The sequence below is a fragment of the Tachypleus tridentatus genome, chromosome 8 (assembly GCF_004210375.1).
Source record: "Tachypleus tridentatus isolate NWPU-2018 chromosome 8, ASM421037v1, whole genome shotgun sequence".
Classification (NCBI taxonomy): Eukaryota; Metazoa; Arthropoda; class Merostomata; order Xiphosura; family Limulidae; genus Tachypleus; species Tachypleus tridentatus.
The window spans coordinates 113,389,734-113,405,546 of record NC_134832.1 but is presented as its reverse complement, the minus strand read 5'-3'; the positions used below and the strand labels follow the sequence as shown (position 1 = coordinate 113,405,546).

Below are 15,813 nucleotides of genomic sequence, written 5' to 3'. Positions count from 1 at the left end.
GTATTGTGTAGTTTTGTTGTTAACAACAAAAAATTAGGTGGCCTTGTGACTCAGAAGTAAACTTATGAGCTTAAAATTGTAAATATAAGGTCTCAATATTCGTGTTTTGCATGATGCTCTTGGCCTATTGTGGACCTCTCTGCTTAAATTCAAACAAAAGAATAAGCATACTATATACATAATGGAGATACTGTATACAATAAACATACTATATATATAATGAAGATACTGTATACAACAAATATACTATAAATATAATGAAGATACTGTATACAATAAACATACTGTATATATAATGAAGATACTGTTTAAACACGTACAATTAATCACCTTATTCCTTTGTATACAGAAATATGTTTAAAATGTTTTAAAATAAGAATCATAGGGCTAACTGTAAAAAACCATGATTTGGTTGTAAACAAATGCATCTTTTTCATTTACTGATAAAATGCTTATAAATGCAAAAAAAGCGTTGAAAACGGTCAAGCTAGACAAACCAAAAGCTTCATTAGTAGCATTTCATTGTACAGTACAGAAAGTGTTATGAAATATTAATTTTAAATCATTTTTCTTGGAAGCTCGTATTAAGTCAGTTAGAAATCGTTTTGAAAAAATTAACCCTATGAGATTGTTTAAAATGCTTCCTAAAGGACTGGCATTGGTTGGTAGTTAGGGTGATTTATTTGTAATCTGAGTCTTGAGTCTGATTCTATTACAGAACATACTAGCCTTTTATGCCGTGGAGATGTTATAATGTAACTGACAATCTCACTTTTCATTGCTAAAAGGGTAGCTCAAGAGTTGGTGGTGGATAATGTTGACTCCTTATAGTCTAACACTTCTAAGCTACGGACAGCTAGCGCAGATAGCCGTAGAACAGCTTTGCGCAAAATTCAACAAACAAACAAACACATCTTACCTTAAAATGACTTCGCTTTGTAGAATAGTAAGTTAGTGTACATAAGAAAGTTTATTTAACTTAAGTGTTTGTATTTTCAGGCACTAGAATGGTAATGTTACATTAACGTCACCTGGAATAAAAATATCTAAATCTTATGTTATCAAGTGGCTCAGTGGAGCGTCTGCAGACTTACAACGCTAGAAATCCGGTTTCGATACCTGTAGTTGGCAGAGAACAGGTTACCCATTGTGTAATTTGTGCTTAACTTCAAACAAATAACAAACTAATTGTTATTTGATTTTCATTTTAAATATATAACTTGGATGCACCATCAATGCGTAGATCCAAATTTGCGAAAGCGTTTTTTTTTGTGTTACGTGTTCAGTGTTTACAGAATCAAGCCCTTTTAGTTCCTTCAACTATCGTATTTGTTACTAATTCTCTAGTGTTTTTTTCTCTATAAAAAGAATAAATGCTACAATTAGAAGCGTTTTAATTACCTGAACAACCAATACCTTATGTTTTGAAAGAAATCTGATCTGGTTAAGCAGTGTTTTGTAAACACTTGTTGTAAGGCGTAAAGAATTTTTTTACTAACGAAAATATGATGATAAACAAATTTTAAAGGCTTGTAAATGTCATTATATCTTCGCAAAGAAACCTATATTCTTAAAATCTAAGTAGTTTCAATTAACATAGGCGTTCCGATCGATCATTTAGAAGTTGAAAATCAAACAGTGTTATAACAGTACATTACTTAATATAAGCAGTTTCTTCTGATGGTAAAACTCTGTTTTTTGGGGCTAATTAAACTGAATTTCAATCTGTGTGATAAAACACAATATTCTAAGCAATTTAAACTGTGGGTGCATTATAGGAATGACAGGCAGTTCCTCTAGATTGGTTTGTCGATAGTAGGATGGTACTGACTGCCTGCTTTCTCTCCTGTCAATAGCTCAAAACTATGGACGACAGCAAAAGTACAAATAAACTGAATAATTTCTATATATCGTATAACATAAAATCTCCGTAAGCGTCAGTATTTTGTTTTCTATTTAGACAAGTGCTTGACATATTTCATGAAAACAAAATCATTTTTGAAAATCACGCATGTAAAAACACACGCCCTTCCTTTTCCTTCCCCTTTCATTTTTTTTTTCTTTTTGCTTAAGACCGGATATGTAGCCGATAAACAAGTGTTACTATCAAATATAGGTTGAAATAAAGGAAGTAAGTTCGAAGGTTTCCGTGTTTCACACTTTCAATAACATCAGCGGTGGACTATTGAAATCGTTGAACTTTCTGAACCAGGAAGTAAGGTAATTTTCAAGAAGGACTCAGAAGTTTGGTGGCCATACCATGATATGAACAGTATTTAGGATGTTATTAGATGTATAACAATCATGTTAAAACAGGGATTTTTATTTAAGTTGGAAAACAAGATAAACTAATTTGTTATTTTCGTAGCTTGTGCTTGTCTGTTATTATGCAAAAAATTATGTAATGATGCGCCCACCACGGAAATCAAAACCTGGTATAAGCGTTGTAAGTCTGTGCTTTTCGCCGAACCATTGAATTACTCTTAATAGCTAAAAACTACAAATAAACATTCATTGTTGTTTTCGTTAACAACAATTATTGAGGAACATAAATAAAACAAGCTATTATTGGGCTCAATAAAGAACAAGGCTATGCTTTCTTTATGTATACATAAGTGAAACATCTCGTACACACTTTAATGTTAACTGTTTACAGATTATATCTTAGCAGTCACACATTTCTTTGGGAAACATGAATTATTACTGTACTTTCAGTAAATAATTAGGTAGAGTAGATACAGTAGGTTTGAAAACTTTGATGGACTGTTTGTTTGTTTTTGAATTTCGCACAAAGCTACTCGAGGGCAATCTGTGCTAGCCATCCCTAATTTGGCAGTGTAAGACTAGAGGGAAGACAGCTAGTCATCACCAACAAACACCAACTCTTGGGCTACTCTTTTACCAACGAATAGTAGGATTGACCGTCACATTATAACGCCCCCACGACTGAAAATGCGAGCATGTTTGGCGTGATGGGATGCAAACCCACAACCCTCAGATTACGAGTCGAACGCCTTAACCCACCTGGCCATGCCGGGCTCTTGATGGACTGTAACCAAATGTTGAATGGAAATGGGAAGTATTGAAAAAGACCTCAGTGTAGAAGCCGAAATGTCCTTCTGTTTTCATTCAACATTCCGTTGCAGTCCGTTGAAGTTCTCAAACCTATTGTGAATAATCAATGTTTAAGATTTTCGTATTTTCAGATATCGCTGAGGACAATTTAAAAGGGCCGGGCATGGCCAGGTGGTTAAGGCGCTCGACTCGTAATCTGAGAGTCGTGGGTTCGCATCTCCGCCACACCAAACGTGCTCACCCTTTCAGCCGTAGAAGCATTACAATATAACAGTCAATCCCACTATTCGTTGCTAATAGCGTAGCCCAAGAGTTGGCGGTGGGTGGTGATGACTAGCTGCCTTCCCTCTAATCTTACACTGTTAAATTAGGAACAGCTAGCGCAGATAGCCCTCATGTAGCATTGCGCGAAATTCAAAAATAAACAATTTAAAAATGAAAATGTAAGCGTCAAGACAAAATAACGACAGATGCAAAGAAAATAACCTAGGTGTGCTTATTGTAGTCTTTTCTCTGTCTTATAAATTCCACATCACATGACGTAATTAGATCGCATTTTTATCAACACATTATGATCACTTAACCCTTAATTTGTGCCTTTGTAGAATGAATATAGCAAATATTCTTTATTAATAGTTTAAGAAACCTGCGCGTGAGAACAATAAAATTGGTGAAATTATAGAATATTAATTTTAAGATAAATAAAGTTGTGAATGAAAACTATATATAAAAACACAACATTTTAGGAAAAGTGATGCATTTGTCTTTTTCCTTTAAGTAACTGTTCCCGGTTGTACAACGATAAGTCTACTGATTTACAACGCTAAAATCAGTTATTCGTTTTCCTTCGTGGACACAGCAGATAGTCCTATGTGCCTCTGCTATAAGAAACCACCCACACTTTAAGTAACAAATTTACTTCCTAATGGATTAGCAGTAAGTTTACGGACTTGCAATGCTTAAATCTGGAGTTCCTTTCCTGTGGTGGAAAGAGTGCAGATAGCCAGTAATGTAGTTTATGCTAAAAACATTGTAGCTTATTTTATAAAAAAAACTATTTAAAAAGCAGCCATTAATTCATACTTTAGCTACACAGTTGTTTTTAAGGCAACGGACAACCCTGGTCACCCCTAAAATTTTATCATTAATCATTTAGTTTCGTATCGCTTTGAGCACATGGCCCGGTATGGCCAGGTGGTTTAAGGCGTTCGACTCGTTATCTGAGGGTCGCGGGTTCGAACCTCCGTCGCACCAAACATGTTTTCCCTTTCAGGCTGCGGGTCGTTATAATGTGACGGTTAATCCCACTAGTCGTTGGTAAAAGAGTAGCTCAAGAGTTGGCGGTAGGTGTTGATGACTAGCTGCCTTCCATTTAGTCTTACATTGCTAAATTAAGGACGGTTAGCGCAAATAGCCCTTGAGTAGCTTTGCGCGAAATATATATATAAAAAAAACGCTTTGAGCATATCTGCAGGAGAGATACACGTACCAAGTTTTATGACAAAGATATTATAATTATCTACTGCATTCAAGGTATATTACCGCTGAAGAACAACGCATAGTACTATATAAGAATGTGTAGGTCATTTCTTTGCATGTTCTTTACACAGTTGGATATATATTAATATTAAAACAGGGCTACTAGCATTGATAGTTTTGTACAGTAAAGTCTACTTTTACTCGATAACCAATTCGCTGTAAAAAAAACTAACCCAAACGCAAAAAGAATGTTTCGCCCGTTTACGTTGGTACCATTAAGTCCGTTGATGCAAATGTTACAATAACTTTTATTCTAAGTAGTGAATATGTGATGCTTACGTTATGTTGATTTTTAATTGCAGGTAATGACATTAAAAACTGTGCAATTTTACTCTTGTTTACTTGTTATATTACCAGGCAAATGCTTATTAAGAAGGTAAACTGTGACACATTGACCAGTACAATTAATTTCATCGAAGAAATGAATACTGAAATGAAGCAAAATCCGAACCAACCAGCGCCTACATCATAACTAGGAAGAGCAATAGATATTATTATAACACTTTTAAGATATCATGGTCATTTCAGTGGGAAAGTTTTGTGTGACCCTCCTAAAACCATTTTCAGATCCCCTACTCTGGGAACTTCTGATCTAAGGGATAATGTAATAGATAAAAAATGTTATAATTCAGTTTATTTTGAATTAATAATCCAGTTGTATTTAAGGGGTTGAAATTACTGAATTAACTATACGAATAGAAAAAATATTTTACATGCTAAAGTTTAAATTTCACAGTTTGAAATTAAACTTGTAAATATCATTTATATATAAAGTTATATAAAACTGGGGAACGACAGAAAAGTTTAACTAGCTTCTTTTTTCATATGTGATCACAAACAAATGTTTGAAGTGATTGACCATTCACTATGATTGGAAAAAAACAATACGAGGAAAAATGGAATGAAGTAGAACTGTCGTAGTTTAGCAGGACCAGCTGTTTGTTTCACCTGCAATATAATGTATTTGCTTATTAAGTATTTCTGAGTATTGTTGGTATGCGTGATTTACCTATTTTCATAGAACTGGAGATTACAAGCACATAGATTTACCTATTTTCATAGAACTGGAGATTACAAGCACTTAAGATCCTGTTAGTAGCAGTCTTAAGTACCAGTCCTCAGCCAACAAAATTCAGCTCACCTTTTTTTCTTCAAGTTGAGAAATTGTTTAATATATTGTTGATATATGTGTTTTTATGTTGTTGTTTCTTGTTTTAAGCACAAAGCTACACAATGGGCTATCTTTGCTCTGCCCACCACGGGTATCGAAACCCGGATTGTAGCGTTGTAAGTCCGTAGACATACCGCTGAAGCACTGGAAGCTAGATATGTTTTTAAACAGCATTACTTTTAGAAGAAATCGTATTATATAAAGAAAGAAGTAAATTCCAATATTAAATTAAAAATAAATTTGTTAGAGCTTTATATTTTGAAGTCAATTGAAACGTATACCAAATCAGGCAGAGTGAAATCTAGTTAAGAAATTCTTGGTAGATTATCTTGTATTAAGCTTAAAGTCGTCGAATTAATTGTCTTTTTCCGTTTTGTCCCCCTGTGGGTTAGCTTTCAGACTTACAACACTAAAATCTGTGTTTCGATTCTCTATGGTGGGCAGATCGCAGATGGACTATTGTGTAGCTTTGCGCTAAAACAACCAAACCTTCCTATTTTCCAGTCACATGAAAGTGTCCGACAGATCCTTCTACTTACTATATCAGACAGTCTCATTAAAGAAACCGGTGTATTTTCATTGTTCTACCAATTTTGATATGTAAAGATTTTTACATAGCAACAACTCTACACGATAAATGTAGACGCGGAAGGAACAGTTTTGTCGGTAAATGAATATAGAACAATGAATTGTTTAACCCCGTGACCCAACAACAGCTCTTATTGATGAATAAAATTACGTTTATGTGATTTGTTTTCACTAAATGCAGAATCAGGAACTATATCACGTGGGTCAGAGAATACCTATAAAATGAACAGTCGATCAACTGTAGGGTAAGACTAATTTCAGGACCATACTGAAAGATTCTCCTCAGAACCAGTAAAAGTGAGTACAACACATCAAAAATTTATGACCTACGTTGTAGTTTAGTATGTGATACCTCATTGAATTTTATTTATTTATTACTTTACTATAACAAAAAGTTAATCATTAATACTAGAACTTTTGTGGATAATATTTTAACATTGTATAAACAAAATTACATAGTTGTTATTTTCTACAATGCGCGTGGTATATTTAAGCGTTTTGCTGATGAGATGTAAAATATTCTTCAATCAATCAGATAACCAGACCTGTCTAAAAACATGAATCAGGCTAATCTGATGCACGTGACAGCTAGAATGATTTCGTTGGGCACGGCGTAGTCCAGTCGTTAACGTACGTGGACTGTGAATCCGACGTTTCCCTGTCAACGTCCCGTCCCCCCACATACACAAACAAACAAACAAACTGCTTTGAGACCTTGCTGAGGGCAGCATGAGAGTAATGGTCAAGTCACACTATTTGGTTAGAAAAGCGTAGCCCAAGAGTGATGTTGACTAAGTCTCTTCCCTCTAGTGTATAAATTTAAAACTACTGGGCCCGGAACAGGTCTAGCAGTTAACATGCTGAGCTGTTAATTCAAGGATCTATGATTCGAATTCTGTTACAGCAAAATTGCTCTCCGCATATTGAGGCTGTAGGTGCGTTATAAGAGTGATGGTCAAATCCCACTATTCAACTGTAGTATCTCAACAGTTGAAGGTAGATAGTGTTGATTACTTTTTCCTGCAGTTTACGTCAAGTTAAAATTAGATAAGGCTTATCAATGGGTAATTTTGTGCTAATAAACTGAATACAACAATAACGATTCAATCAAAGCGAAAAAACTGTATCCTTTTAAAATGGGCCCGGCATGGCCAGGTGGTTAGGGCGCTAGACTCGTAATCTGAGGGTCGCGGGTTCAAGTCCCCGTCACACCAAACATGTTCGCCCTTTCAGCCATGGGGCGTTATAATGTTGCTGTTAATCCTACTATTCATTGGTAAAAGAGTATCCCAAGAGCTGGCGATGGGTGGTGGTGACTAGTTGGCTTCCCTTTAGACTTACACTTCTAAATTAGGGACGGCTAGCGCAGATATCCCTCGTGTAGCTTTGCGCCGAATTCAAACAGGAACAAACCTATTAAAACATTCACTGAACTTGCAAATAATTACAAAGATCAAGCAATGAATAATTTTAAACTGTTATTTAAGAGTACTATGAGTAAGTTTCTTTCAATTGTTGTTGTTTTGAATTAAGCACAAAGCTCCTCAATGGGCTATCTATACTCTGCCTATCACGGGTATCGAAACACGGGTTTTGGCGTTGTAAGTCCGCAGACATACCGCTGAGCCACCGGTGGCCGAAATTTTTTTAAAGTAACAATATATATGTGTGTGTGTGTTCTTGTATTCTTGCATAAAAAAATAATATATGTGTGGGACTGTACTTCATGCAAATAAATTAGCTGATTTTTTTTTAATTTTTAAGGTAAACTGTTTCCACGATGAACAGAAAGGTGTTCTTTGCTATCTGCATTTTGTCGATTTTCGTGATGACTGCAGCAATTTTTCAGGTAGGTGGCGATAAGTTTTGTGTGTTTTTTGTTAAAATTTGAAGGTTGATATATTTTTATGAAAAAAAGAGACATGTAAAAGAAAGTATATATAATAAACGTGTAACGTATTACTATAACAATCTGAACGTACATTGCTGAAGTATATACATGTATATAGTAAGTTCATGACGTATAACTTCTACATTCCCAGCATGTATTAAGTTCATGATGTATAGTTTCAATAGTCCGAACGCTTATTGCTGAAGTATATATACATCTAAGCAAATAACTTGTAGCTTCTACATTATGAACTTGATTTTTGCGTCAACTAGTTTTATTGTTAACAAAAAGCGTCTCAAATAGTGAATCTAATGAGATCTGTAGTTTGAAAAAAACGGCACATAATACACAAAAACAAAACGTTTTATTTGTTTATTCTAATTACTAAATTGATTAACATGTAAAAAAAAGACTGAATATTGAATAACGGATAAAAAGAAAGCGACATATTGACCAACTTTTAAGGTTAAAAATATGTATTGACTAGCTTGAATGAATAAAACAATATGCTAACTGTAGCTTCCAAACAGTTAACTTACTTGTAAAGATCGGTTTATATATTGACTTTCTTATAAAGTAAAAACAATATATTACGTAGCTAGCATGAATGAAACAATATGTTGACTGTTGTTTTTAAATAGAAAACAAAATGTTGACTTGTTTAGTTAGGTTTATGCAACGAATAATTTCTAAAAGTAATTTTATACATCTATTGGCTTGGAAAGGTAAGTTTAATCACTAATTGACTCGTAACGGTAAGTTTGTACTTTTACTGGTTTGTTAAAGATATTGACTAGTTTGTATAGATTATCAACACAAATATTTTAACGACTGAAACTGGCAATTTAATAAAACATTACTTATTTTAAGTTTATGATTCAGTTAATGAAAAATCTATATATTTGGATAAATCGCTTTTGCTTGTTGAATGTGTTTGTGCAGTGTTAAATACAGATATGTTACAAATGTATTACAGACAATGCAAGTTTGTGTCAACTCAATGGTTCAAGGCTTGCAGGTAGGTTATGAACTATCTTTCGTTTGTCGTTATTTGAACACTTTTTTTTAAAGATGTATGCCGGAGGATTCAAAAGTCACTTCCGTTGTTATAACGACAGCGTAGTGTGGTTGTGATGGTATTGAAATATTACGAAACATCCGATATGTAACAATAATATACGAAAATCATATCTTCTGGCACTTTACAAATTTTTGTTCGTTATGACAAAACACATTTCAAATGCAAAAGTTAAAAAAAAACAAAGAAAAATAACAGACTATTATGTTTTCACAAAATAGTTATAATCTGGAATATTTGAAGAGGTTTTCAGACGATACTGACTAAGATTTATTTTTTTTAATGCCGCTAGGAGTTAAAATGTGCAGACAACTTCTGGGCATTTATACGTTAGAGTTTGATAATATTCCATGTTTGAGCTCAAACCTCGTAATGAAAAGGAAGGAAGGGGAAAACTTTCGTGCAAATTTTAGTTAGTTCAATATTCTTTACAAGTGCTTTCACACGTTAAGAAAGTATCTTGAAATGAAAGTAAAAAAAAAGAAAATGATATATTCTTGATGTGTAAATATCACTAAATTAATTCAGTTTTTCTTTTATTTATCTTATAAACTTCTTTTAAAAATACTTTTAATATTATTAGATATTATTTATTTAATTATACGCAAGTGCTTTGTGATTTTTTTTTCGATGTAGAGCTCCTGTGTCAGATGCATTGGTGGGCAAACATTTACTAATACGGTGAGTTCTTTTTAACAATACATTACTGATGACAAAAAACTTATAAATTACATACTTCTGAAAAAGTACTGCTGAAGACAGGTAATTTTAAAACTAAATTAGTAATGGAAGAACTTTGAAAGTGTGGATATGTACAAAGTGATGACTGTCTTCAAGTACACTCTTCTGAAAAACTGAAGAGTAATTATTGACTTAAAATAGAGGGTCGAGAGTTCGAATCCCCGTCGCACTAAACACGCTCGCCCTTTCAGCCGTAAGGGCGTTATAATGTGACGGTCAATCACACTATTCGTTGGTAATAGAGTAGCCCAAGAGTTGGCAGTGGGTGGTGATTACTAGCTGCCTTCCCTCTAACCTTACACTGCTAAAATAGGGACGGCTTGCGCAGATAGCCCTCGTGTAGCTTTGCGTGAAATTCCAAAACGAAACAAAGAATTAAGATAATCCTAGGTTGATGAACGCCAGGATAGTCGATGATATGAACGCCCACCATACGTGTGAACACAGTAAAACTATTGTAAACAGAAACATCGGACGACGGTTTCTGAAGCTGTGGCCTAAAGTGTGTAAATTTAAAGTAGAATATAATTTGGAAGGCAAAACATCGTTCTTATGTCTTAGCATAAGACATTAATATGGTGGACATGTTCATTTTTCAAACGAGAGACGGAGTTTGGTTATTTCTTATCAAAGGAAGATTATTAGAATATATAAAACCTGTATATATGTCAAAGTGAAACTTAAAATAATATCGAATTATGACGAAAAAATCTAATGTAATCGAACTGTCGTAGATGTTGTTTTTGTTTGTTTCATAAACGCTTAAATATAAAAATATGGAAATAAATTAACTCCAATGTATAAGCAGATTAGTTGTGCTGATCTCATTTTAGATTCATGTGCATTATAAGAAATGTTATTTACTTAGACCTTGTCCATTATAAAAAGTAATATTGAACTTTAAGAAATTGTATAATTTATCCTTAAACACCGAGTTAATAAATAAATATTATTTATAGTTATAACTACTGTATTTTATAATTAGTCCCTATCTCTAGTTGCTTGACTGTTGGATGTACTATAAGTCTGCAAGTATTACAACTTTATTTTTTTACTTTCAGTTGAACACGTGCTATGGAGCGGTAAGTTTTTTTGCTGGTTTTAGCATATTTGTCAATTCTCTTAGACAGCTGGCCCGGCATGGCCAGGTGGATAAGGCACACGACTCGTAATCCGAGGGTTGCGAGTTCAAATCACCGTCACATCAAACATGCTCGCTCTTTCAGTCGTGGAGACGTTATAATGTGACAGTCAATCCCACTATTCGTTGGTAAAAGAGTAGCCCAAAAGTGGGCGGTGGGTGGTGGCGGGTATCTGCCTTCTCTCTAATCTTAAACTTTTAAATTAAGGACGGCTAGCGCAGATAGCCCTCGTGTAGCTTTGCGCGAAAACAAACAATCAAAGGGTAATAAAACAGTAAAATTTATTAGAATCAGATGTATAATGTTAAGAGCTTTAAGTTATTTAGTGTAAGCAAATGTAATTTCTTGCTATAAGTTGAATAATTTTAGAGAAAAAAGAATAATTTTGGTTTTTTGTGACGGTTACGAGGCTGGTCAAAATAACCAACTTTATGTAAATTTAGGGTAGTGAATATAGCAGATAAAATCTGAAGATTTATCGAAAAAGTTGGAAATTTATTTGGGAGGTTTTAAAAATCACGCTAAAGAAATTTGTTTTAGATGGAGAAAAATGCTTTAATCTTAACATGAGCTTTAATCTTATAACGTTTACTTAAACCTTATAATTTCGTGAAGATACATATAGTGTATCGTGCCAAAGCTCTACGATACGATACTCGTACTGCATAGCAGTATCGCTATACCGCAACTTTTTATTTTTATACACTTTCTTGGTACTATGGTAAATGCAAGTACCACAAATGAATCAAATAATTTACTATCAGAGAAGATCGTAGTAGATTGATATTAAACGATATGTTAGAATCACATTTTATAAACTTTTTAAACATCTAGAATTCTGTATAAAGCAGATTGGCTGACGTATTTAAAGCAATAAGTCCAAACTCCAGTATTAAGATAGAACTAACATCTGCCTGCTTTTGAAAATTAAAATTATCGTAAGAAGTGTCTCTGTTTTGCTGGCGCTGAATAGTTACAGTATTAATATTTCTGAGATGGTTATGAAGGAAGTATATATACGTTTTTTTTCTTTTGTAACACGAGTGGATCTTGTCTGCTTTTAAAATATTTAGTGTAAAATAGTTTAATGTATTATAGTGTAAATTTTTAGCTTAAATACTCACTAGTCTAATCGATTTTCTCAAACAAACATTAATTATTTATTTTATTTAAAATTTACTCAGTTTATATTTTGTCATAAGCTGACTTTGCTCTGAATATTTTATGTTATTGTTGCTGACTTTGCAAAGTCTCCAATAAAAACCTTTTACGCTTATGAAACACTTTATAAGTTTCTTTTCGTTTTACTACTGCACATATTATCTAGACATCTTTCTTTCAGTTATAACAGTAATTCATAAAAGTATTAACTAACAATAACATATAAATGTTTTATTTTGTAATAAATTAATAAAAACACACGTAAATGAATGTTAATAAAGAAAATTAATATATAGATAAATAGACATTTGTTGTTTTTATCGCTTTCAAAAAAATCTATATATTTATATCACTTTCCATATAAAATTTACATATTTAATAAAAATGAAGATCATTTGTGGATCTTTAAAGAACTTCGAATTTTTTTCATCTATAATTCTATAAGTTTGCTTATAAATAACTTAATATGGATTTTTACAGACAACCTTACCTGTGAATTCTACGCAAACTCAAGCTTTCTGCCTCTTGACAACCTGTTTGAATGTGAGTTATTTTACGTGTTATGAAAAACTGTTCAATAGTTTAAATGAAAAATAAATGTATATTTAACTATTTTGTAAAATGTTGATTGTTTATAAAGATGTTTGTTTTAAATAATTAAGTCTTTCACACAAAATACGTGTAGATAGGAATTGTTTCATACAAGTTTTATGTGGTTTTACATTAGTTTAAAATTTTAACAACCAATTTTTATAGCATTAACTTGTATTTTGCAGCTATATTCTATTAACGCTAAAAATGAAACGTTGTGAACACTCACCTACACAAGACCCATCACCATCACATATTCTATCACTGTCATTCTATTGGATAAAATACATGGTACAAAACAATATATTATTAGTACAGCGAAACTTTTTGATAAAACGTACGATATTCACTCTATGTTCGGTAACAGAAAGTTGCGTATTTTAGAATACATCTTATAAAGCCTGCTAATTTTATTTCAGAATACGTCTTATAACAGTTGCCAAGTATATTTCACAATATACATGATAACGGTTGCTAAATGTATTTCAAAGTAGATATTATAACAGTTGTTGCTGAGTCTATTTCAGAATCTATATTATACTGTTTATTGTTTAAATGACTCAAAAACTTAAGTCATGTTTTTAAATAGTTGTTTTTAAGTAACTTGGTTTGTTTTATCTCAGCAAATCCCCTTCCAACAATCACAGCCAATTGGTCGCCGTAAGCGATCTGACGAAGTAAGAGATGATGATCTGAAAACCGTTGAAACTTTCGTAGAAACTAATTATGAGTATGAAGAATAGATGTAGTTTTAGTTCGTGAAGCCAGTATGTCTCATCGTTGGTCCCTATCATAATCATATGTCCATTTTATTAATTTCAGTTAAACTTTTGAATGAATTATTATTTCATCGGCCACAGTACTTGAGGTTACTTTTGGTATAATAAACATGCCTATATATAGAAAGGTTTTAAAGTACTATGTTATCGAAATCTACGGAAGGTTTGGTTGTTATTATATTTGGTAAAATGTTGTCTGTCTACTTTTATCTGCAACTTTATAAAGTTTTATCTATAAATAAACACTACATATATATAATATATTTATTGTATGCAAATTTATTACTACGAAGCACCAGTTTATGTAAGTCTATTATATACAAATAAAGCTGTAAACGCTTAGTGAATTTCGGAACAACATTTGTATACTGTGAGAACTTGACAGCCCAACTTAGTACGAACAGTACCTGATTAAACTTAACCTACATTAACAAAGTGTAGGTCGACTCTATATGTAAGGATGGCAAAGGAATAATGCAAATATGAATGTTAGAAATAAACAATGACAGAGTTTTACTTCAAAATATGATTGCCAGTCACTATTAATTCATTCTCTACCCATTAAGGCACGAAAAAAGCAAGTAACCATCGCTAAGATGCCATTTTTTTTAGTTTTAACATCAAGTTAAAACCTAAGTTCATTATATATGTTTATGGGCAGTGCAAGATGTCATTTCTTGGTCATATTTTATAGCAGTAATTAAATATCATAATTCTAGTATAAACGATATCATCATTACCCTTTGAAGTTAGTTTTTTTATAGAAATAAGGTGTTTCTTGAGAAAGATTAAATACAGAGTGAAACAGAAATTACCAGCGAGTAATAGATTAACATTAGATGACTGTAACATGAAGAATACTTATTGTTTTGTTCACTATATAATCGGTGTCTTTAAGGAGTAAATCCTTATGTTATTTATGAAATAAAGAGGTAAGGAAGTCAATACACATAATATTAAATTTTGTTACACATATTCATAGAATACACTAACTTTCACTCATGTGGAAAATGTCACAAAACAATAAAAATATTTTGTAAATGTAAAATGATGAAGGGATGATAGTGCCAAAGATAATGCAAGAAAGAATATATGGATCGTACAACTGTATATATATCATCACTACATAATTTTCAAAATTGAACTTTATTGTTACACTATAAAATGCACGAATACAAAATGATTACGAGGTCGGTCAGGTAGGGAGTTATCTATATATAGCTGTATCATCCCTACATTCTTCTTTGTATTATTTTTGTTCTGCCATTTCTACATCATTTTATATTTACAAAATGTTTTATTACTTGTAATATATGACTTATTTTCAGTTAGTCAGAACAATGCTTTAGATATTAATTAGAGGTTAAAATACGCAAATTAGACTGTATAGTTTATCTTTAGCGCAACAATACTAGCCTGCTGGTTTATTGGAAAATGGTGTTCATGTACTAAATCATCGGGATCTGTTCATGTTTGCTCATTGATTAGTGTTTCAGGAATGAGATATTGCAATAAAAATATTATCGAAGATTGAACAAAATACACACTACAAACATTACATTAGCAACGTATTAAAAATTTAATTATTGTAAGAAAACGTTTAAATAATACAGTAAATAGACATACGCGACGTGTAATAGTATAATATGTGCTTCTGAAATATATAATTTAAATAAAATATATTGTTAATAATTGTGGAACGGTGGATAAACTGGGTATAATACACAAGTATATGAGATCTCCCCCTCCTCTACTGCACAAGAATAAGCTACATGAATTATAAAGTGATATAACAGTACAATATCTATAAAAGTAAATACGGTCCTACTATTGCTAGCAGTAGTGTAGTGTATGTACCCATGGTTTTCAGGACATAATTTCCACATGAAAAACATAGGAATCAAACTTTTCGCTCGTTTACGCTAATCATTGTAACAGAATAAAGGGAAATTCTATATTTTTACATGAAATCAGTACTGTTGTAATAAATGCGGGAGAAGTAGGCAACCCAAACTTTTCAAAATTGATGTTAAATAACTCAAAATGCACTCCATGCG

The 15,813-nt window shown here is 32.5% G+C and overlaps 1 protein-coding gene across 1 annotated transcript; it reads left to right on the top strand.

Annotated features, from left to right (window-relative positions):
• Positions 1-6,633: 6,633 nt before the first annotated feature.
• Positions 6,634-13,996, top strand: LOC143224254 (uncharacterized). Its single transcript, XM_076452666.1, has 7 exons — positions 6,634-6,670; positions 8,138-8,222; positions 9,241-9,282; positions 9,979-10,023; positions 11,145-11,165; positions 12,867-12,929; positions 13,601-13,996. Exons 2-7 carry the CDS (start codon positions 8,154-8,156, stop codon positions 13,718-13,720), a joined length of 360 nt encoding a protein of 119 aa, XP_076308781.1. The 5' UTR covers positions 6,634-6,670; positions 8,138-8,153; the 3' UTR covers positions 13,721-13,996.
• Positions 13,997-15,813: the final 1,817 nt, after the last annotated feature.

Bases quoted from the DNA above. Each gene is read 5' to 3' on its own strand.
- LOC143224254 (XM_076452666.1), top strand. From the start codon at position 8,154: ATGAACAGAAAGGTGTTCTTTGCTATCTGCATTTTGTCGATTTTCGTG. The intron at 10,024-11,144 runs GTGAGTTCTTTT...TTTTACTTTCAG, and splicing joins GGCAAACATTTACTAATACG to TTGAACACGTGCTATGGAGC. The intron at 11,166-12,866 runs GTAAGTTTTTTT...GGATTTTTACAG, and splicing joins TGAACACGTGCTATGGAGCG to ACAACCTTACCTGTGAATTC.